The 23,071-nt window shown below is 37.8% G+C and overlaps 1 protein-coding gene across 4 annotated transcripts in view; it reads left to right on the top strand.

Annotated features, from left to right (window-relative positions):
• Positions 1 to 20,555, top strand: part of SHOC2 (SHOC2 leucine rich repeat scaffold protein) — a 70,692-nt gene extending 50,137 nt beyond the window's left edge. For all 4 annotated transcript variants that reach the window (XM_040606392.1, XM_040606390.1, XM_040606389.1 and 1 more), the window contains exons 4-9: positions 5,759 to 5,889; positions 9,505 to 9,693; positions 10,989 to 11,111; positions 13,236 to 13,373; positions 13,854 to 13,971; positions 15,910 to 20,555. In XM_040606392.1, coding sequence (XP_040462326.1) covers positions 5,759 to 5,889; positions 9,505 to 9,693; positions 10,989 to 11,111; positions 13,236 to 13,373; positions 13,854 to 13,971; positions 15,910 to 16,118 — 908 coding nt within the window. In that variant the 3' untranslated portion in view covers positions 16,119 to 20,555. The remainder of the gene's footprint in view (positions 1 to 5,758; positions 5,890 to 9,504; positions 9,694 to 10,988; positions 11,112 to 13,235; positions 13,374 to 13,853; positions 13,972 to 15,909) is intronic.
• Positions 20,556 to 23,071: the final 2,516 nt, after the last annotated feature.

The following is a 23,071-nucleotide window of genomic DNA, read 5'->3' as shown; positions in this document are numbered from 1 at the left end:
GCCCTGCAGGCTGTAGAAAGGATTTGACCTCTCTCAGTTGATTGATTGGTTTTGCAAGTTGACGTTTGTACAAATCTATAGGCTTTGGTTTAGGAAGGAGGTGCCCCCAGACCAGATGAGTAATGACTGGGATTTTATTCTGCTTTCCTCTGCGATGTGCTCACTGAGATCCCCTTCAGGATGTGTTGCTGGACCAGTCACTTCACACTGTCCCAGTGCTGGACGTTGGCAGACGTTGTCTTTGCTTGTGGAATGCAACTGGAGGTTGAAATGGTTTATCTGAAGCCTTTCATTTTACTCTGTAGCTATCAGGGGAAATGGTTTGCTGACAAGAGATTAGATTAAACATGTCAACAGCTCCTTTCACCTAAAAATCTGTGCAACTGTTCAACAGTTGTCATGGAATATGGCTGACATCTGGAAAAACTAATATATAGTAAGTACAAAGTGTGATACAGGCATCTTCTCGACTTTCAGCTATTTTAGACTAGGAGCACTGTTGAAATATTTGAATGCAGTGTTTAATCTCTGTCCATAGCTGGCCATCTGTAGCTTGTCTAGTCTCTCCTATACAATTTTCAACTCTCTTAAGGCCCTTAGGTCCCACCTGCTTTGTAACATACTCACTGAAGCTCTTTTTGGTTTTTTTTTCCATATTTTCATTATTCTCGCTACAATTAATGTGATGTGGTGTATTGAGCTTAATTCATGTATTTACTTTTAAAACTGACATTAAATTTCATTTTTTCTTAAACTTATAAATTAATTTTGGATGTAGCTCTTGCTTTCTATTTGTTAGAAGTGATATTTGGTATGTTCTTTATGCAAAAGGGCATTTAATCTTTTTAGAAGAAGATCCCTTAGTGAATTAAGGTTACCGTGTGCTATGAAGTAATCTGTGGTCATGTAAAACATGTTCTTTAGTAGGTGGCTACTCATTTTGTGCAAAGTTTAGTCAAATCAAAAATCTAAGAATATTTATAGAAGTTAGACCATCAGAAATACTGAATGGTGCCATGTTGTTTGTAGGAAGTACTTGCAAATCTCTGTTGCATGCTGAGGTTCATACATACTTTTGGTTACAATCTTACGGGGTTTTGATGTGCACAACTCTTGTAAGTCCAATTTGTGTTTTTAACATCTGCAGAAGAGTTTTCTCTAGTGAGCAGATTTTAAATTGATCTGATACTTCTGGTTTTTTTTAGGAGAAAGCAACTGATTTTTATAGCAAACTAGCTTGATGAACTAAGTTATATAAAACAGACTAATCATCCCATCTTTTAGTAATGATGCAGTAACATTTCATACGAAGTAATGATCCTTCATCCAAGGATAGGGAATTTGAAGGATTATTTTAACTAAGGGAGGGAAAGGAAGAGGTGTGGTATATGTCAGAAGAAGAAAGCATTTGCCACTCCCTTTAGAAAGCACTTGTAGGACTTTCAATTAAGAGTTTGGATTTCTTTAATTATTCAACATATCTGTTCCTTTTGATTTTGAAATATTCAAGAAAGAGATGTATTGCTTCTACTTGGGGAACTACTTCAGGTGGTCTTTCTAAAAAGTGTGGTTTTGTAAACATGGTTTCCTGCTTTATTTTAAGTCTTCCCTTTGTTTTGGGATTGGCAAACACCTGCTCTTTCTATGACAATATTTTTGAGGTACCTTTAATAAAGAATTCAGTTTAAACCATCTATTTAGAGTGTCTTTTATAGGAACAGGGTTTAATTTAATGTTTCTGGATTTGCATTTTTAATTCATTTTGGTGTAACTTGCAACTAACCCTGAGAGAGATATTCAGTCACCCCGGTGAAGTTACTATGAATTCAGCATTTTTGTTGCCTCAAACCTGAGGGCTGGGCAAAGCGGAGCCCGGTGATGGGTGTTAGAATGCTTTGCTGCTGAGAAAATGGACCTGAAACAAGGTGGCTGTGTGAAACCTGACTTACAAGAGCGACTGTTTACACCAGAAATTAAACTAAAGCAATTTTTTCAGTGACTTTCTTAGACCTGACATAAGTTTAGGGCTTAGTCAGGTTTCAGTATTGTATTTCTAGAAGTACCATCGGATGGGGCAGTTGAGTTTACAAGTTTTTTTTGTAGTGGGCTTCATAATAAAACAAATTGGAAAGGATTTTGCTTGTTGCTTTTTGTACTAGTAGCTGCTTTTCAGTTTGGTTATCACACTATCATGTTCATGAACATCGAGTGCTGAATTTTCTGAGTTACTCCTACCTGCGAGGGGCTCTTTTAGAGGAACCGCTGAGGTATGGTTTCAGTGGCAAAAGTACAGCTGCAGATGATCCTGATGACTGTCTGACTGAGTTGATCGTGATCAGTTGTTACCTTCCTCTCCTTGTTTCCTTGACTTAACTTGACAGCATGTCAGTAAAGTACCTAATACGGTGTCATCTCAGAAACCAGTCGCTGAATTGGAGAAGATGGAGAAGAGCGTAGGTGCTGCAAAGCAGCTCCGAATATGAGTATCAGCTAGGTGGTCCTGAGCTCAGGGAGCTGTAAATGGGATCACTTTTGACCATGCACTGCACAAGGTGTGCTGTTTAGCAACCTGCAACAGTTTCTGTTATAAACTGGAGTTTGTCACTTGGTGGTCAGAGAGCTGGCAGGGAGGCCTGAGCATACTGGCCTGTGGACTATGGAGGCAAATATTTACACCTGAGCATTCCTTAACAAAGACAAAACAAAAGGTAAGTTTTAACACACTGAGCAGATGGAAGAGCTCTAAAAATCATCCTTTTTCTGTGAAGAGGAGAGTAAGATTTAGCTTCTCCAGCATGTGAAGATAAAAGCTGATAAAGGTTTCTCACCACATGCATTCACAATGAGGTGTGAGTATGAGCTGTGATGAGGACGAAAAGTTATCTGAGTCTTGTTGACAGAAGGGTAAATGGCTATAAATGGGATATAAATAAATTCTGGCTGGAAATGAGAAGGCAGCCCATACTGCCTGCATCAGCTGGGTACAGGACAGCCCTTCTAGGACCGGTGGGAGAGGTGCTACTGATGAAGCTCCAGCTGAAATTTTGCTGCTTTTGTTCTCAGGAGTAACTGTCTGTAGTGCTGTGGTGTGTAACACATTCACAAGGAATGTGGTACATGCAGGATGTGTCTTTTGTTATGCCTTTGCATGCCTTTCCCAAGGAGGAGGAAGATAACTAGTAGAGAAACAGTGATAAAGTTCTATTGAGAAATGCTACTTATGATAAGAAAAAGTTACTGGGAGCTGCTATTTATGCCTCCTTTCTGATAATGCCATGAGGGTAGCCAACATGTGTCATTCTCTCCGGGAAAATTACGGTACAGTTTGACTCTCTCTAATGGCTGCCTTGTTTCATTTTTCTGAAATGCCACGTTGGTGGTAGGAAGAGAGCCATATACATACAACCTGTGCTCACAATCTGGGAATTGGCATAGCGACGTTGTATTGCTAAGCAACAGTTGGCATCATGCTGTCTGCTAGAGCCGTTCCCTGTTCATTCTCTTTGCCTGAAGAATCCAGATCAGCATCTAACTCAGCGTTCAAGTAGTGAAAAAGAATAGTGGATCGATATCTTGTGTAAAGTTTGTTGTTTGTTTTGACAGTAAGGCATTAAATAACAATTCAGACAAATGCAGTCATGATGTGCTTTGTTCATCCCTAGAACAGTGAATCCTCATGATCTTGGTGCCTTACAATAGGATGTCTATTGTGTCAAGTGAGGCCAGTTTCCTATACAGCCAGCAATGGCAGATCTCATCAAATACAGCAGGAAATAGCTACGTTACATACAAATGTGCATCTTGATACTAGTAGATTGTAGGATCAAAATAGGTCTTATTTGTTCTTTTTAGTGTGTAGATGCACTATAGTATTTAACCTCAAAAGTTGAAGATTTGTGAGCTGTTGATAGCCCTGGGTTTTAAATGCTTTTTGGGGGTTAAGGGAAGACTTTCTTTGCTGCTTCTGCAAAAGATAATTGTATACTTGCTCAGAAAGAAAGCACGTGAAAAATATAAATAAAAATTCCAATGGGAGATGCTACTAGTTAGGCAACTCTGGGTGGTTACCTGTTGTTTTAACTTTTGTTTAGTTATTGACGATACTAAGTGAAATTTGTTACGAAGCTTGTTAGTGAAATATTGGCTATGCACTGAAAATTCATCCTTTGGTGTTTTTTTGTGAAGGTTTTTTTGTTTGTTGGGTTTTGTTTGTGTTTGGTTGTTTGGTTTTTTTTTTACTTTCACTGCTCTTGTGAATCTCGGTTTCAGTCACTACAGTGAATCATACAACATTCCCAATTTCCAGTTTTTTATTAGCTACATTCCCAGCTATTCAGTGATGTAGGGTCTGTCTTACAGTATATTTTGACCAAGTTTAGGAAAGAGGTATTTTGTGACTTCCTTTTCCTCTGTCTAGCAGATCCCGTTGTAGCATTTGTATTGATTTTCAATCTCCATTTATTTTTATTTTGGTTTATCCTTTGCTTCCAAGCATATTTCATACACTACTTTTGCTTCCTCCTTTGCTGTTTTCCAATAACCTTTGTATAAGTACATATCCTTAGACATTAATATAGCCTTTATTTAATGAGTAGTTATACAGTACGTATTAAGCTGCCTTCATCTTTTTAAATTATTTCTGGTTATTCTTGCTGCCATTTGTTAAATCTTATGTTTCTTTTCTAATATGTCTTTCTGGTACTTCAGTTTGCAGAACAAATGTGTTATACCATGAGTGGTTGTAGAAATGAGTGTAAAATAGCGAATGTTTTGCAAGGAATGGATTGATTGTGTGAATCTGTTCACAAGCTCCACTGGTGGGATGTATGCACATGCACAGACACGTTTTATGATCATAGGGATGAGCCAGAAGACTGAGCACTGTTCTCGTAACTATCTGCCAGTTGACTTTTCAGTGGATATCAAGGTCTTACTATCTGCAAGAGAGTCTAAATGCCTCAGCACCATATAGTTCAAAGACATCCTTAAGCAGTTGATTTTGGTCTTGAATACCTGTTTAGATGGTAATGGTTGGAGCTAAAGGGAACTTCACATGAGAAATTTTCAAGTTGGAAGTTTCTCAAGTATTTCTTCCTGACAGAAATACGTATCAGCTGGGACTGTTGGCCTGGCAATATGCAGAAATATTTTTACATGCGCTGTTGTCCAGGTTTTTGTGGACTTCCATCAGGCTTCTCCTTCAGTGTCATTCAGAAAACTTGGAAAGTTTTTTTTCTTTTCCCTATCACTTTTTAAAGACTTTGTTGCTTTTGGAGGGTGTTAAAGGTCCGTCCCGTCCCGTCCCCGTCCTGTGTGTCGTCCCCCCCCCCCCCCCCCCCGCAGATGAAGTTGTTTTGCCAGGACCTGAGCTGTTTGATGTGTGCCCAAGTTCTGGTAATATGAGTCATGACACTGAATGACGCTATCTGTAATTTTAAAAAGTAATTTTGGAGACTTGTGGAAAATGATAGAGTTGTTTGATGATAGAAAGATCAGGACAGAAGGACGACTGCCCTTACTGTATTACACACAACTGAAGAAGAATATGTAATATGCACAATCTGTTTCTGCGTGGTTGACTTCAGTGTTGGAAACCACTGTAATCTGTCTCTCCCCTGTTTTGGGATGATAGCTCCATTTCACCATCTGAAAAGTTTTAAGTGTATAGTGTGAGACAACAGAAGAATCAGAATGCAGACCTAGTTCTGTGCCTTTCTGTTAATTTAACGAGATATTACTGCCTGTTTCCTACCTTTAGGAAATCTGTCCAGTCTAAGTCGTCTCGGCCTGAGGTACAATAGACTGTCAGCAATTCCGAAGTCTTTAGCAAAATGCAGTGAACTGGATGAACTGAACCTGGAGAACAACAACATTTCTACTTTACCAGAGGTGAGAATTAGAGGGAGTGGATTGGGGTGGGTATGTTGTTGTAAGGCATTGGTGTTTTGTAGAGGGATTGAAACATGTGAGAGTATTTAATCTTGCATCGTAACTCTGAGCAATAACCTTTGTTTTAATTTACATGTGTGTAACGTGAAATGTCGCAATTCTGTACATATTAGGTGTATCTAACTAGTACAGAAGAACGAATGTCATACAACTACAGTCAAAAGAGGGAGCAATACACGTGATTTTATTTGCAATACTTGTGTGTTGTATTGACTCCTGTCTCGTTAGAAGAACCTTCCTCAAATAAGGAGTCCTGGTTCCCACCATTTAAGCTAGATAAGTGCTTCTCAGTTTTTCATGGAGGTGGGAAAGCAGAAAAATGAAAAATGGAATATCTTTCTCCATCTAATTGAGGCAAGAATGACCTTTAAGAGAGTGGGTAAAGCTTTTCACAATGACTTGGCCTCAGCATTCTCATTTTAATGTGGAGAAGTGTGCTGTTGACACCAATGCAAAATCATCTGGCAACCCATTGACACACCTTCCATCAGTTATAGAAAATAAAAATTTGCATAATTTTTCAGTTTGCAGTGACTCTGTGAGGACCATGGGAGAAAGGGGAAGAGAAATCTTTCTTGCTTTTCTTTTCATAGATGCTGCACTTGATTGTCTTACCTTCGTGTCTCTTGCTTCAAGCTTAGTGTGCGACCAAGGAAAATGTCCATAGTTAGAAGTTCTGGAGCCACTTTGTCAATTTCTACAATTAACACATTCCCTGAACAGAGAGCTTTGCTAGCTCTGGGGTGAAGAGGCAGAAGGTCCTAGTCCCCAGTGCATCTGTACATTTTTTGTATACTCCTTCTCTAGAGTTGTCTGAAATGTGCCTCTGTGGACTTGCGTTTCACAGTCCTGAATAGCTAGTAGGTTACAGACCATTTTTAAAATACAGCTTTCATGTCTGCGCATCTTGAAATGATTTTAACTGCTGGGTTATACCTTTAGACCTTTTTGTTTTCTTAGTTTCTTGAGACTGTCAGGGCAGCAGAGCGTGAGATGCTCTTTTGGGGCTAGTAAACATTCAGAGAAAAATATTTGACTTGAAGTATTAGTGTCTGGGAAGAATTGTTCTGATGACAGAAGAGAAATCCGATGTGATTGATTCTTATTTTGAATATTTCTTGCGTTGCTTAGGACCTTTTGAGATGAAGGCTTCAGGACACAGCATTATATTCTGTTCTGTCTTAATGATGGTCCAAACTGCTTTCCTAAGATGTCATCCCCACCCTGCAATGTGTATAAATAACCAGTTGTTAAATGTTTTAAAATTGTGTAAATTGTGTTAAAATGTTATCTGAAGAGGTATATAGGAAACTATGTATAGAATTGAAAAACGAAAATGTATTTGTAATTAGGCAAAGTACTCATAGTAACAAAGTGCAGTAACTAACTACTTTCCTTCAGATTAATTTCTGAAATCAGCAATGATAGGCTGAAAACAAAGAATTTAATAAATTTTTGAGTAAAACTATCGTTTAAGAAAACGCTACTGAGTGAAAGCCAACAGGCTGCTTTTAAGGCAAGAGCTCAGCTAGCCCACCCCACCCAGACATAAGATAAAAGCAACTATGGTATAATTTCAAAAAGCTAATGTGAGAGGTGATTACTTGCTTTAAAATATGCTCAGTCATAATACAAAACTCTTTGTGCTGTGCTGCCTTCATGAATATTTGTCAACGATATGTTAACACTTAAGCTGCTACCTTGCAGAAGTGTATATACCGTAATCTGTTTAAAGTAAAACATTCTGTGCTATAATACAAGGAACGGTATTTGTAGAAGAAACTTCTGAATTTCAAAACATAGCTGAAGCTGCTGACACAATGCCTAATAAATATTTTATCTTAAAAAGGATGGGCTGGTAGAAGGCAGCACTGCCACAGCTCTCATAGATATAAAAGCATTGTTCTCTTTGTACTGCCAAGCTCTTTTGCTTCCCTTCAAATGTGTTTAATTACTCTAGGCTATTAGAGTGTATTAGCTAACATATTTTTAATATTTTTTTGTGTGGAAGCAGACTTCAAAAACGGCTTTTTGAAATGCCAAGATCCATTTGAAGCAATAAAGTGTGTTTGTAACAGAGCTCAGGGACTGCCTTACCCTAGGACAAAGAATATCTGTTAATTAAAGTATAGCTAGAAGCAGTATTTCCTAATCAAAGATTATACTAGTTAATGATTAGGTTAGGTTAATACTGACTTGAAGATCCATTATTTTGTCTTTAGGGGGAAAATTGCTTCACTGGTATTTGCCGAGATGCTCCCAGAACTGTATTGCAGTGCTTAAAGTTTTAACCATGACATGTAGACAAGTCCCTGTCTAATCCTGTGTTATTTACAATAATGTTAATGAACTGTTTAGAAAAATAGCCAAAGTTTTCCTTGTGAAAAAGCAAAGCCATGTTCTTAAAGCTTTTACAGTAAATGTAGCACTGAAATTGCAATCCAGAAATACTGGCATTAGGAATGTGGTTGGAATCATTATCTTGTTACTGCTCATTCCTGATTGCAGATGTTTTATTATTTATGGTATGTAACGCCATGTATAAATCTCCAATTTCTGCAATACTTAAGCAAATAGGGCTGAAATCAAGTTGGCATAGTAATAAGCAAAGGTGACACTACAGCAGTAATTTAGATCTCATTATTCATCTCCACAGTTCCAGCAATGTGCTTGGCACGTAAGTAACAGATAAACTCAGAGATCTGCGCTGCTGAGAATTTTAGAATCTAGTTAGATTGCAAAGTGTAATGAGACTCTGGATTCAGTGGGTGACCTTTGCTATCCAGTTTAACTCCAGGATTCTTGCTTTTTGTTTCTTAAGGTGGTGGGGGAGGTGGAATAGTAACTATTTAGGAATATTTTGAAAACAAGAAAAACCCCTGCAATTTCCAAACCTTTCCCTTCCCATTCTTTTCCTCTGTCTTGTCCGATCATCTGGAACTCTTACAGCCTAAAAGGCAACTTCTACCAGATGTGATCACAATATGGATTTTTATTAAATTAACAAAGATTTGCACTGGAATTATCAAATGCCTGTTTGAAAATGGGTGCATGCCATCGCTAACTTGTTCTTTGGGCCCCACTCTCGGCTACGAACGGGCATCAAATCTGAGTGAGCTGCAGTTGGGTGGCACTGGCCAAAGCAGACGCTGCTGTTCAGGATGGACACGCTGCTGACTGTGCCTGCCAGCTGCTGCCCCTGGGCCCTACAGAGCTGCCCAAGATGGAGCACTGTGTTATTAAAAAAAAATCCTCTTGGAAGGGAAAAGAGTTACAAAACCTCCCAAACCTGTGCTTTTAAATGTGATGTGTTGGTTTTTTTGTGTGGCAGTATGTAAGGAGAAAGGGGGAAATAAGGTAATGGCTGGTCTGAGCAGAGATTCTCACTGATGGAAGTTTTAGCAAATTTAATGCTGGTTTGCCTATTGCAACACTTACTTAGGGGATGGACTTGAGGGGCAGGGGGGGAACATTTATAACTAGACCCGTGAGGGAAAAGAGATGTATTCAAATAAATCTGTCCTAAGTTCCTGGGTGGTTTTCTTCTCTCTACAGGGTCTTTTATCCAGCCTTGTCAAACTGACTAGTTTAACACTGGCCAGGAACTGCTTCCAGTCCTATCCCGTGGGTGGCCCGTCCCAGTTCTCCACAATCTACTCTCTCAATATGGAGCACAACCGCATCAATAAAATCCCCTTTGGAATTTTCTCTAGAGCTAAAGTATTAAGTAAGCTGAACATGAAGGTGAGGCACAGAAACATGCTACTGTGTGTAAAATCAATGAGGAGCACTGTTTGCTCCTCCATGAATTCTGGCAAACTTAATGATACAAGGAATTAATTTATCACTCCAAAATGGACACTGCTGCTGTCACATATAGAAACAATTCTGTATTTAGTTAAAAAATGTACTATCAAGATGTTACTAATTTGTGCTTATTTTTGTTAGTTAAGCTGTTGTCACATTTGCTTGAGTTTGAACAATGAAAATAAGAGAATTGGTTGCAGCGTTCTTGAATATTCATTCACATTGGACATGAGCATGCGGAGTAGCTTCTTTCTTCCCCCACACACTGTAACACAGTTTAGATTATAAACAAAATTATGTAAAATATCTTTATTTAATATATTCTTTCAAAACCTAAGTTTGGAGACTTTTCGCAATAGTAAAACACAGGAAAAGAACCTTTAATTCTATGCTACATACACTTAGAGTGAAGAGAACTGGGGAAAAGGGATGATGCTTTGCTGTGAATGGGTTGATTTCAAGTTCTCAAATTATTTAAAAAAAATAAAATACGTTTGAACAGTAGCTAAGCTCAGCTTCTGTTTTAGAATATCTTTTGGCACAAATGGATTCTCAATTTGCATTAAGACCATTTTTAATCATAGTTTGTAACTTTGCATGTTTACCAGGACTTTGTATGATATTTGCATTGGGGTGGTTGTTTTGTTGTTTGGGTTTTTTTTACATTTTGTAGTGTCTGGTCTAGATAAAATTTGTAGCAATTTTGAGCAGTAAGATGTTCAGATTCATTTCAGAAGCTTTTACTCTGAGCCATTAAGTTTTATTTCCTTTGTGTGGTGCGTTTGGATTTGGTTTGGGTTTTTTTGTTTGTTTTTTTAGCAAACTCTGTATCTATTTAGGATTCCAGTATTGCTGATAGCACCTTTATAGTTTATGGTGAATTTTCTCTTCTTTTTTTACCCATCCTCCATTGTATTCAGTAAAGAAAGGACAAAAAACCATTTAACTACTGGGAGTCATGAAACCTTGAGAATGATGTAATTCTTATTTTTCCATTTCAGTTTGTATTATTAACACAGAGCTAATTCTGTAACTCTAGGTTGGGACTGCTTATTTATTATGTTTGGAGGAATTAAAAAAACTTTTGGCCAATTATCAGCATTTTATTCTTCTGATACAATTATTGACTATTTTGTTATGAAGTATTTTGTAAGCAGCTTGTTTAATCTCTCAGATGCCTTGCCAACTCCTTGCAAGCGCAGACCCTAAATGTTTGATATGTTAAATCACAGGACAATCAGCTGACCTCCCTCCCCTTGGACTTCGGGACTTGGACTAGTATGGTAGAACTGAATTTAGCGACTAATCAGCTCACAAAAATCCCTGAGGATGTATCTGGGCTTGTTTCTCTTGAGGTGAGAAGAGTGTAAATGAACAGCTAAGTGAATCCCTGCAAATAGGTGTTCTGTCCTTCAGGTTTAATTAATATTACTTTTGGGTCAAATAAAGCCAAATAAATATCCGTATGTATGCTGTTTAATTAGGTGTGTTGCATCTGTGTGTGGTTGTTGTCAACAGCTTTTTGAATGTTGTTCTTTAGGCTCTAGACGAGTGGGTGCCTGTGCACAAAGGGCTAAGTACCTGTGTATTTTTAACTACGTAGAAAAAATTTTTTCCCAACAGGATGTTAGTGTTGTAAATGCAATGGCACTGAACTCAGTCTGATTCCTGGAGAGACCAGCATGGAAACAGCAGGGTTCAGAAAAACATAATGAAATGGTCTACGGCCAGAGGTGGCTCGAATTGTAACACTGAGCCTCATAGGCAGTGGGGTGGGAATAGTCAGCCCTAGAGGAGGACACACTCGTAGATTGAAACTGAACTAAACCTGTTGTGTCCCCTAGTCCTGTTTCTCAAGGTACAAGCAGAGACAAACTTAACAGCCTGGGAGGGACATAAAAGTAGTGGTGCTTATTTGGGCAGTGGAGGGGAATTCATAGCTGTGAGTGGCTGGGAAAAATCTGTTAAGTACAATAGCAAATGGCATATTTGAAATGGCAAATTTCCAGTGTGACTGCTGCTCTGAATAATTAATAATTCCTGTAGTTTGGGGCAAAAATTATATGGCAGAGTAATAGCTATTTAGTGGCCCAGTTGCCTTTAAGTTAAGGCTGTGATTGATGTGATTGGGAGTTAGCAACCTCTAACAGCTGGATTTGCTGGTGGTCTGCCAGCTGCTGAAGCTGGAGAGCCACGTGGTCCGCAGACATGTTAGCACTGTTTTTCTCTGTAATTAAAGAATCAAATAGAAAGAATTATTTGCACGGTGTTTACACAAAAGTGAAGGTTCCCACAGCAGTGCTAAGTCAGCTGCGTTGCGTGTAGGTAGTATTTTCTGTTCCTGCTTTTGTTTCTTGATACATGATTAAAATGTTACTATTCTTATCATTCTGTGTATATCGTACTGCATAAAGGAAGTTCCACCGAGATACTGCTTGTGTTAATGCTAAGACTTTGGCTTTTATTAATTTTGATTTTCTCTTAGATTTTAGCCTGGGTTTTCATTCTGATCCTGCCTTTGGTGTTTCCGTGTTACATGAAGTGACAAGAACTGGGATTGGTAGCAGCCAGGCATTTGGAACCTTGGCTGGCGTAGAGGGAGCTGTGTGTGGCTAGCGTGAGGGCCACACTGGGTGCTCTTTCACAGCCTTGTGTTTCAATGTGCCTTGTTAAATAACTAGACAGTAGCATTGTTTAACCTGTAATTAATTACCTTACTACTCGCATGTTGTTATGAGGCTTGGTTACTTCTAAGGACTGCAAGACTTCTCTGGAGGAAAAAATGGTACACTAGTGTAACCCCTGTTAACTTGCTTGTGGCATAATGAGTAACTCTGTTAATTGACATTGCAAATAAGGATACATTTCTTGAACCTAGGGTATTTATAGTTCGACTTAGAAAGGAGGAGAAAAACAAGAGGATAACACAGTAGTAGGGGCATGTGTGTGATAGGAGACTCTTTTCAAATATTTTTGCCAGTGGATGCCTATGCAGTGTTCTGCTTAGGGGCTCTAATCTGTATGTTTACTTGCTGCTGCTCCTAACCAAGGGACACAGGGAGAAGAGGAAGTATTAAGCTTTTTAAGGAGGACTTGGCAAGCACAGCAAATAAAGCAAAACATGATTATGAGATTGCTATAAGGAAACATAACAAAATTATAGGGAAGTCCAGGAAGAAACTTGTTTTTCTTTGGTGATTTGAAGAAATAAGTTGTTCTTTGGTTTTGCTTTGCATTTGTTATTATGCAAAATAATATTTTGAAGAATTATGTCATATTTGTATCATTAAAGACTTTAAAATCAGTGATTAAAATATTTTTTTATTGTTATCTTTTCAGTTTGCTTCCATAATTTAAATGTAGGCTAATCTTGGACTTCATTACTTGAAAATATAAAAAGATCCTGTTGTATCTTATACCGTACTTACTGTGTTGCTGAAATTCTGTGTGTTTGGTTGTTTGTTTGTTTTTTTTTTGAGGTTCTTATCTTGTCAAACAATCTCCTAAAGAAACTTCCCCATGGAATTGGAAATCTACGGAAACTCCGAGAGTTAGATCTAGAGGAAAACAAACTGGAATCCTTGCCAAATGAAATAGCTTACCTCAAGGATCTGCAGGTGAAACAATAATTGGCCAAGATAAATATCTTACGTCCTTTATTTACACCATGCTGATTTAATTACAGCTAGTTTGATGAGGCAAACTGTTTGGGTCTGGACATAGAATCAAAAATTAAGAATCTTGTGCAACTTCATCAACAATCAGTCCCCACTAATTCTTCACCAGTGTATCAGTTAATATTGAACAAACAAATTCTGAGGAGTTTTTAACTGTTGTGGCATGAGTACAATACTGCCACAGGAATAATCTCTGATTTCAGTCATGTTCCTGGAACTTTTATATTTAGGCACGTGCTTTACTATGCACTGTTTTATTTTTACATTTAGTGGTGCTTAATAGAGGCCCAAAATGTTATTGAGGGGTAGAAATTTTTTTGTTCAAATGCTGGAGAATCAATTTATTAGCTATGTATCTTGTTACTTGGTGTCATTCGAAGCAAAAAGTCATTAATTTTTTAAAACGTGTTTTTCCCTTAGAAATTGGTTCTGACTAATAATCAGTTGACCACCCTTCCCAGAGGTATTGGTCACCTTACCAATCTGACGCACCTTGGGCTTGGAGAGAATCTTCTCACACACCTTCCTGAGGAAATTGGTAAGATCCCTTTTTCTGATTTTATGCAGTGTGCCTGAGCCAAAGCAGTTGCTGACATGTAAGATAGGCATCTACTGTGCTCATAAGTCGAGGCCACAAAATTGTGTTTAAAACTTCTGTATATGTACAACATGATGTGAAGCATGTGCCACAGGAACAGCACTATGGTGTATGATCTTTATCTTGCTGAACTGTAGTGAAATTAATGGTCTAGCTCTTTTGAGTTCTTCTGCAGAAGGCTGCTGAACACACATTAACTTGGAATGGTGAGATCCCTTTTCTCTCCAAATTCTCCCACAACTTGCGTATTATCAATCACTCAACCTCAGAGACCTTTTCTTGGAAGGGGAAAGGAAACACGCTGGTTCTACTCTAAATCCATGGTGTAGGCAAAAACCATGTGTAAGGTGTAGACAGCTGAAGCCAATGTTTCTGCTGGTAACCCCTTGGCACACACTTCTGCTTATAGACCATCATACTGTTTTTCACCTTGATGAGGTAAGAAAAGGAAGTGAAGAGGAGGAAATCTACAGAAAGAAAGGGAGGTATAAGATTATTTTTGTTTACTTGAGACGTTCAGAGTAAGTGGGATTCAGAGCATCTGACACTCAGAGCCCATGTTTCTTTTATAGGTGGTCACAAGCATATAGGTCCAGAGTATGATTTTGAGCACTTAAGTTAAAACCTTAAAGTTAGAGATTATTATTGAAGAAAAAATGATGGGAGAAGCTATGCAAAAGCAAAATGTGGTCAGAAACTGTGATGTGCAGATGAGGAAGGTGTGGTCTGTCTCCCAGCATCTTTAGTGAAGAGCCATTAACAGCTTCTGCGCATCTTCTGTGCCTCGATGTGAGAGTAGCCTAAAACTTACCTAAATTTGGAGCTTTGTAATTTAGTTTGTAAGTTAGTAGAGAGAATTCAGATGCTGTGGTAACAAGCTGTGGAATTAAAATCAGTAAGCACACTTGAAATACTATTGAAGGAGTACATTTTGATTCTTAAAGCTGGTTGTCTTAACAGATTAGGGAATAGTTAACTGTTCTCAGGTATGACTGCTTCATCTTTCATGCTGTCAGCTATTTCTCATTATTTCTTGTATAGCCTTTCCTTTTTGTTGGTTTTCCATACCTTAAGCCTCAGCTACTGCTTTCTATTGTGAAAGATTAAATGGTCTTTTACGCTATAGAAGACATTATGGTATATAAGATTGGAAAGTGGGGAATGTTTTGAGGGGACTTGAATGTTTGAAGTGTATTTCAAAGATCTGGTTTTTGGTATTTGTTGTGGAGTAATGGAAAGAAAGATTACTCTGTTTTCAAGCTTCTGGTTAATCTGTATTGCAGTATCTGTAGTAGAAGTAAGTTCTAAACTTTGAATTCAGGAAAAAAAAATTCACATGGGTTTGTTCCATTTAATAAATCCACTGCTGTGCAGAGATCTCTCATGCTTTCTTCCTGTGGTGCATTACAGTTACAGCTTCAGGTCTTTAATACATGGGTTCTAATTACATAAAAGGTATGGCATAGATATTTTAAAAGAGATCATAGACACTGTGTGGTATAAATATTTTCTAGGCCCTTCTAACTAGATAGCTATTCAACGTTGCCTGCAATTGCAAAGCACTTGGCTGAACAGTTACAGTGAAGTCCCTCTCAGTTCTCTTACTCTGTGTATTCTCAGTTCAGTAGTTATCTAAATGAGGTGTAGTAATGGATATTTTTATATTACATACAAACTAAAGCAAATTGCTTCTTGATTAGGTACCAGTGAACAGAAAACTTGCTGTGCTTGAAAATAGGAGTTTGGATGAGTCACCGACTCAAGAGTCTGTATAGTAAAGAATCTTCAAGTGGACTTAGACCTTCTGTCTAGAAGTTATAAACTGCATGAATCAAAAAAACCCAGCCAAACTACTTTGTGTTATTTTATTTTAACCAGGTACACTGGAGAATCTGGAAGAACTGTATTTGAATGACAACCCCAATCTGCACAGCCTTCCCTTTGAGCTGGCGCTTTGCAGCAAACTGTCAATAATGAGCATTGAGAACTGCCCGCTCAGCCACCTTCCACCTCAGATTGTTGCAGGAGGACCTTCCTTCATCATTCAGTTCCTAAAAATGCAGGGACCATATCGTGCCATGGTCTGATGCTAATCGGATTGTCCAATACACTGTACAAAATACAAACTGCATTAATGTTGTAATTGTCTGTATATGTATATATAATATAATATATGTGGTTTATATTATATTATATATATATATAAATATATAAATAATATAAAAAGGCAAATTTAAGACTGCATTATGTGTTTCTGCTAATAGAGGAATCATAGCCATTTAGATTTTTTTTATTCTGTAAAAAAGCTTGTCTAAGTTTTCTTTGCTGAATTTGATGGAAGATGTCTGAATAATCTGGAAATGCCAGTTCGTTTAAAGCAATTGCCAATGAACTCAAAGTTTAAATTTAAGGGACAAAAATAATTTTGCTTAGATTTACTTTCAGTTAAGAGAAATGTATAACCTTTATATAATGAACTTTTCTGTTTTCTTCCCCCCCCCCCCCCCTTTTTTTTTTTTTTGGTGTCAAAACCTGAAAGGGTCATGTGTCCTGAGGTTGGGATTTTCTTTTAACTTATTTTGAGATTTGAAGCAAATGGTGTTTTTATATTGTTTACAGTCAGAGTAAATCACTGGATTTTGTTTTATTCTGATTTGCTCTGTTTTAATCAATCATCTAGAATTTATATGCCTCTGCTGATGAATTTTTATCAACTGGTTTGTATACTAAAAACATACTCATCAGAACAACTGGCAGGTGAAAAGGATGCAGTCAAAACAAAAGAAAAAGAAAAGAAAAAAAAGCTTGAATTCCTTTAAGTCTTGCTTCCCTGAGTTATCAGTTGCAGGCATAACATATCTGAACTGAGCCTTTTGCGGTTGGTCTTTTCTAGCACAAGTAAACCTTTTCAGATTGGTAAAAATGTTGAGTATACTCAGTGAAGAGCGTTTTTCATTTTGTGAAGTAACAAGTCCATGAGGTCTAACAGTACAGTTAAGTGGCAAGGAAATAATATATATGTACATTTTTATTACAATGTTGGGTCATAAACTACAACAGGCAATTTTAAGGATTCCTTATAGTCCTTGTACAATAAATGAATGTGTCTTACTTTTAAACACTGCAATATATGTAAGTTTTAAGGTTGGTTAACAATGTACTACGGTTTTATATCTTGACTTGCCTTATACCTCCTTCCATTATGGAACTTCTGTGTCCAAGCACAATATCTTCACACTGTGCTGTTTTGCTGCTGAACTAAATGCACTTTTCCCCACAGCTGGGGCACTTGCTTCAAAATATTCAGTTCAGTATCTTGATTATTCTTTTTTTAACTTCATCCTATCTGTTTCAGTATTAAACCGATCTATTAAAAAAGAGGCACCTTTTTCATTTGTGCATAGATGTTGGTAGCTCAAGAGAAACACTGTAAGTAGTGGACATTAAGTTTTATCATTACTTTCTTGGTTGTTTAAAAGGCAGAAGATGCTTCAGGGAGATTTTCACTATTGCTGCACTTGTAGGGCCAGTTGTCCTTTTTCAGGAGGGTAGGAACTCAAAGCGGTTGCATTCCACGGTTACTCAAGAACTCGGTTTATACTCATTGGAATTGTTGCTGGGATAGTGTGACTTCGAGGACTGTACCTTTTGAACAAAATCAAATCAACCATTGCCATGGGAAATCTATGTCACGTGCAGAAGTTTGGGGAGTATTATTTCTGGCTTTCAGGCATGCTTACTTAGATGTATTGCCTTGATCTATTTACATTCTGTTTTGTCATATGTCTTCATTAACAAGGAGTAAGTTTAAATGGAAGGCAGGTGGAGATATAAAACCTTAGAGGGCTTGAACATGCTGTAAAACTATTGTAGATGTCACTGGATTTTACTAAGTAATGTTCTGTTCTTTCTCACACGCTCTGTCTCTCTGATCCCATTCCATCCCTGTTGTCCCATCGAGTGCCCCCCCCCCCCCGTTTTTTTTGTGTGGTTTTTTTTTTTTTTTTGTTTTTGTTTGTTTTTTTTTTTTAACATCTACTGTAGCTTTTCAGTTTAGACTTTAGTTTATAAAAGGCTAGTTCCTTACAGTTCTGCCTGAAGTTAATCTGTGTCAGCATTAAGGTGTTAAAATATGAAGATGCTGAAATGATTAGTATCAAGACTGTAATCTAACTTCTGAATATACTGCTAAATCCGTATTTGTGCCCTCAGGTCACTAGGGGAAACTGGTTGGATTAATATGGTTCCTTAAGACAAAAGTGGCGACCCCTTGTGTTTTCAAGCGTCTTAGTCTCATTCCCTGTCCACTCCTCAATCCCATTTTTGCAAGAGTTGACGGGATTGGATTTGTTTAGTTTGTAAATATGTTGATTATTCACCTTGTTAAGGTACATGGTTAATGACTGTATGATTGGAGCTGATGGTGTCTCACATAAATTCTTGTGGAGAAGTTGGCTACCAAAATAGCTCTCGTTACACTCGCTTAGAAACAAACTATTCTTTTCATTACACTTATAGGAATAAATAAAGCTATGTTTTACTTCATTACTACATTAAAAACAGGATATTTTTTCAAACTGTCTTTGTACTAGTATGGCTGTTGCAATGCCAGATAATCCTGAGCCCTCTTCTAGGAGTTTAATTTTATACATTCTGAGGTAAAGGCTTATTTTCTCAGTGTCTGAAGAGAGATTTGAATAAAAGCAGCATGAAAGAAGTTCTGGTACAGCAGAAATAAATTCAGAAGAATCTGAAAAATTCTTTAGAATTATCCAAAAGTTTTAGGTATTAAGTATGTGGCATGGATTGGGAATAGATGAGAACAAATTCATATAAGTACATACATGGATTTATGTCCAAATCTGTACACAGATCCATCTTACATCCTGACATAAGACTTTTGCATTTCCCGGACTGCTGGATTGTTATCTGGTGCAGTTTCTAAATTGTATTTAATGCCTGATGACATTCATTTGGACACGTGCTGGCATACCTGTTTAAAAATTTTGTTTGGCCTAATCAATTAAAGTATGAATGGAAAGAACGTCATCCTGACAAATGTACGTATACATACATACATATATCTATGTGTGGATCTGTATATATGAAAGCACAGACAAGGTGAAGAAATGAATTGTTTACGGCATCTTTGAGAACAAGATGGAGAAACAGGTGGTTCCCAGATACTTGTATTAAATATTTATCCCCCTGGCCATAGCGGGGGAAATAATTTAGAAGGGTTATTGAAAAGTGTGACAATCCTCACTTCGGGTGAAACTCATGACCTAGATTGCTTGCCCATAGACAAAATATCAGTTTTATATGTGTCTGTGCCTGTGTACATAAAATTATGTACACAGACATGTGCCCCACAAAGACACTGTGCTGAATCATGCCGTGATTTAACAAGCTAAATTGATGTACTATAGACTGTATAGTATTATGGAAGTCCAGTAAGGTGCAAAGCAGATTAAGGATTTGTTAAATAATGAAAAGAAGGAATAACTGCTGTTGTGACTCATGTTGGTCACATATTGCATTTAAATTTACTAAACAGAAAGTTGTTGGGTAATTCTTGGCAAAAATGTTTTCTTTTTAGTGTAAACCCATTAAAGTTCTGTCTCTGGCTGTCCCATATTTAAGTTCATCACCAAAGTTGTCTACTATAAATGCAATGCAAATGCTACTTGTCAAGTTGGGTCACACAGTTGTCTGATTGGCACTTTTCTGTTTGCCAGGTTCTATTGGAAATTTTGAAATTCATATGCTCTTTTTAGGAAGAGATCTGGGTTGTGGAGTATCTGCTTCAGTGCCTCTCTTGGATTTAGGTTTTCTCTACGGTTTTGTCTGTTTTTTGCTAATGTTGTGTGAGAAAGTGCATGTTCAGGCTTCTTGAAGGTTGTGTTTGCTCATGTACACGATTTCGTAAATTAGTACTCAAACTGTCTGGCTGGTTAGTGCTTAAACCCATTGTGTCACCTGGAATTCAAGTATCATCTTTAATACTGGGAGTTTGAGACATAACTTTTATTTAACAGTTAGAAAACTTTGAGAATTTTTTTCCCTGTTTTTTATTTTTTAAATCCAAAAATAAATTTCTGAATCAGTACAAATACATATCAGGGGAGTCTTCATATCTGGATGCAACTAAGAATTTTCATATAGTCATTATCACACCTTGGTTGTATCAAATCAGCATGCCAGAATAGCTTGTAATTGGAAATGTGCAGTTGGCAGTAATTTGCAGAACACAAACTTCAAGACACAGTAAGGACAATTACAAACGATAGTATGGACAATTTTTTTTTTTAATGTTAGCAAAGGTCAGAAAATTATGTTTATTATTCTGATATTTAGGTCTTAACCAGGACTGCACAGGACTTTTGCTGTGGAAAAATACCAGACCACACTAATTTTGTGGTTAAAAGCTAAACAAGAGTGTAAACAGTCTACAAAAATGTACTTTAATCTGAGTTATTGTAATGTTGATTGTTTTGTCTATATAAAAGATTGCCTTGCTTTTTTATAAGAGTCATTCTGTATCAATGCATTCATTATAAATAGTATATTTGTAAATAAGCTGCCACTGAGTCTTTTGAAAGTTTTCTAGTATTTCTAGTCTAACATTAACTTGGATGTAAGACATACTTTTGCAGTGCCTCAAATTATCAGTAACTGCCCTCTCATTATATACTCATCGCTGTTCAAAAGACCTCAAGTGAAATACAGATACTCGTGTAGAGCAATTACAGGATGCTTCAAAAGCTATATGATAGCAACTTCTTTAGTATGTCGGACACCTTTTAGAAAGCAAATGGTGGTAAAATCTTTTATTTTGTTACAGTGCAGTAGGGCATATAGTTAAAAAACCCAACCCTTTCTTTCTGAAAGAGAAAATAATTCTTGAATTTTTGTGCAAAATGCATTTCAACAATAACAAAATTAAAGGAGGTAGAGAATTCTGGCGCCTAAAAGACAGACGCTAGCATTTAAACTTCTGGTTTAATAAAAGACATATTGCCAAGCTGACATGACACAGCTGTAAACCGACGTCTTTTAAGTCTGTAAAGCTTATTACAATAATGTTTCAAGAAGGTTGTGCTTATATCATGTCCTACAAACAAAAAAAATGCTAGTATCCTTTGAAGTCAGGATAGAAAGACCTCAGCCGTTTGGATGTGATGATGACAAGGAGGGCACCCGTGTACTTGCTATAGCCGATGGCTTTAAAAAACTGGAACAGGTTCTCAGTGTGCAGCCGCCACTTGTACAGTAATCTGAGTACCTCTGTCCTCACATTGGATCTCTGCTGATTAAAATCAGTACAGGGTCTGGTCAAACTGCCTAAAGGTCTGTCTTTGAGTTGAGCCAATGTTTGTTACTGTAAGTGATCCAGCACTCTGAAAACAAGCTAAGGAATTGGGCAGTCTCATCACAAGAGTGGCTGTCCCGTGCCGTGATGTTGGACCACGCTGGGTGGCAGATGTGTACGGAGCACAAAAGGGATGTGCAGTTCCTCTGGCATATGGCTCCAGACCTCGCCAGCCAGAGTTGTAAGGGCTTGTGAAAAAGAAACTGTATCTGCATCACTGCATTTAATAGCTGGTGATGGATTAGGCAAATTCACAAAAGTAAGTGCTTTCTTATTTTTATTTTTTTTTTAAATTCAAAATCTATTTGTATTTCTGGCCTCTGCAACATCCTGTGTCTAATAATTTTACAATATAATTATGTGCTGCGTGAAGAAGTACTTCCTTTTGTTTCAAACCACATCACTTTATTTCATTCGGTGACTCTTGGTTCTTATATTCTAAGAAATTTATGAACAGTCTTTTTCCTGCTCATTTGCTTTTTACTGCTCTAGAGGTTGTTGGTTTTTTTTTTCATAGATGGCAGTGTTTTTTCTCCAAGCCATAGTGTTCTAGTTTTTCAGCTTCTCTTCAAACAAAACCTGTTCCATTCTGTGATAATAATTCTTGCTGCCTTTCCCCATAGTTTTCTAGTCCCAGCTCTGATTCTTTTTCCTAATTCATGGCCTTTAGCAATCTGCTTTGTTCTTTGTGTGCTTCTAGTTCGTGAAATAGAAAATTAAAATCGTTATGAAAACTAAAGTGTAGTGCTAAACTCCAGTGGGGAATAATCCCACTATGTGATGATCAGACTGGGTTTTAGACTTGTCAGATGCAAGCCACCCACTGCCGTAATGAATTGTTTCCTCTGGTTAGCTGTCACTGACTTCCATCATCTCTTGCAACTGGGTTTGAGAAACAAAACTAAAACTAATTTTTCCATAGTATGCTGATTTAAAAAATACCAGGATTTAAAATACTCTGTTCATGCATAGTTTTGGAAAGATGTGACTCTTGAATATTTCAGCTGGTCTTTGTAAACTGTCAAAGCTCAACGTTTTCTGAAAATGTCAGGAAACTTCTAGTGTTATTGGCTCTTTGGAAGAGAAGTTGGAGACCGACATTGTGCTGGTTGGGTTTTATTTTCCTCCTTGAAGCCTTTGCAGAAAGCTATGTAAGAAATTCCTACAGTTCAAAAAAAAAACCCCAAAACAAAAAGGCAATTTCCCTGACCCCAGCAGCGCCCTGCCGATAATCGGTGCCAACCGGACAGTGTGCGGCAGCCACCAGGATGGGGCAGGGGGGCACCTTCTGGTCATGAGAACTTTCTGTTCAGATGCTGGCAGTGAGCTTCCACAGCTGAGCCTGGCCTCAGAAGAACCACGCGTGTTGGCTCTGAGTGAAAAGTGAAGAAAATGTTTTGTTTCTGGCACCCTGTCCCCTAAAGGCTGGATTAAAGGCCTCAAAAATGTGCAGATGGTGCCTTGTGTGACTCCGGCGAGACAAACAGATTACGTGTGTGTGTAATTAATCCAGCCTAAGTCCTTCAGGATGCTGAGCCTCCCGGCAGTGCTCTCCAGTGACAGGTCCTACTTTCCACTGGGGGGGGGGGGGGGGGGAAGCTGTGGGTGAGATACCTGCTGTTTGTTGAAGTGTTTAGTGTGGAAATACAGCATAAAATCTGGATGCCA

The sequence above is a fragment of the Falco naumanni genome, chromosome 9 (assembly GCF_017639655.2).
Source record: "Falco naumanni isolate bFalNau1 chromosome 9, bFalNau1.pat, whole genome shotgun sequence".
Classification (NCBI taxonomy): domain Eukaryota; kingdom Metazoa; phylum Chordata; class Aves; order Falconiformes; family Falconidae; genus Falco; species Falco naumanni.
Note: the sequence above shows the minus strand (reverse complement) of the source record. Positions and strands in the feature narration are given on the sequence as shown.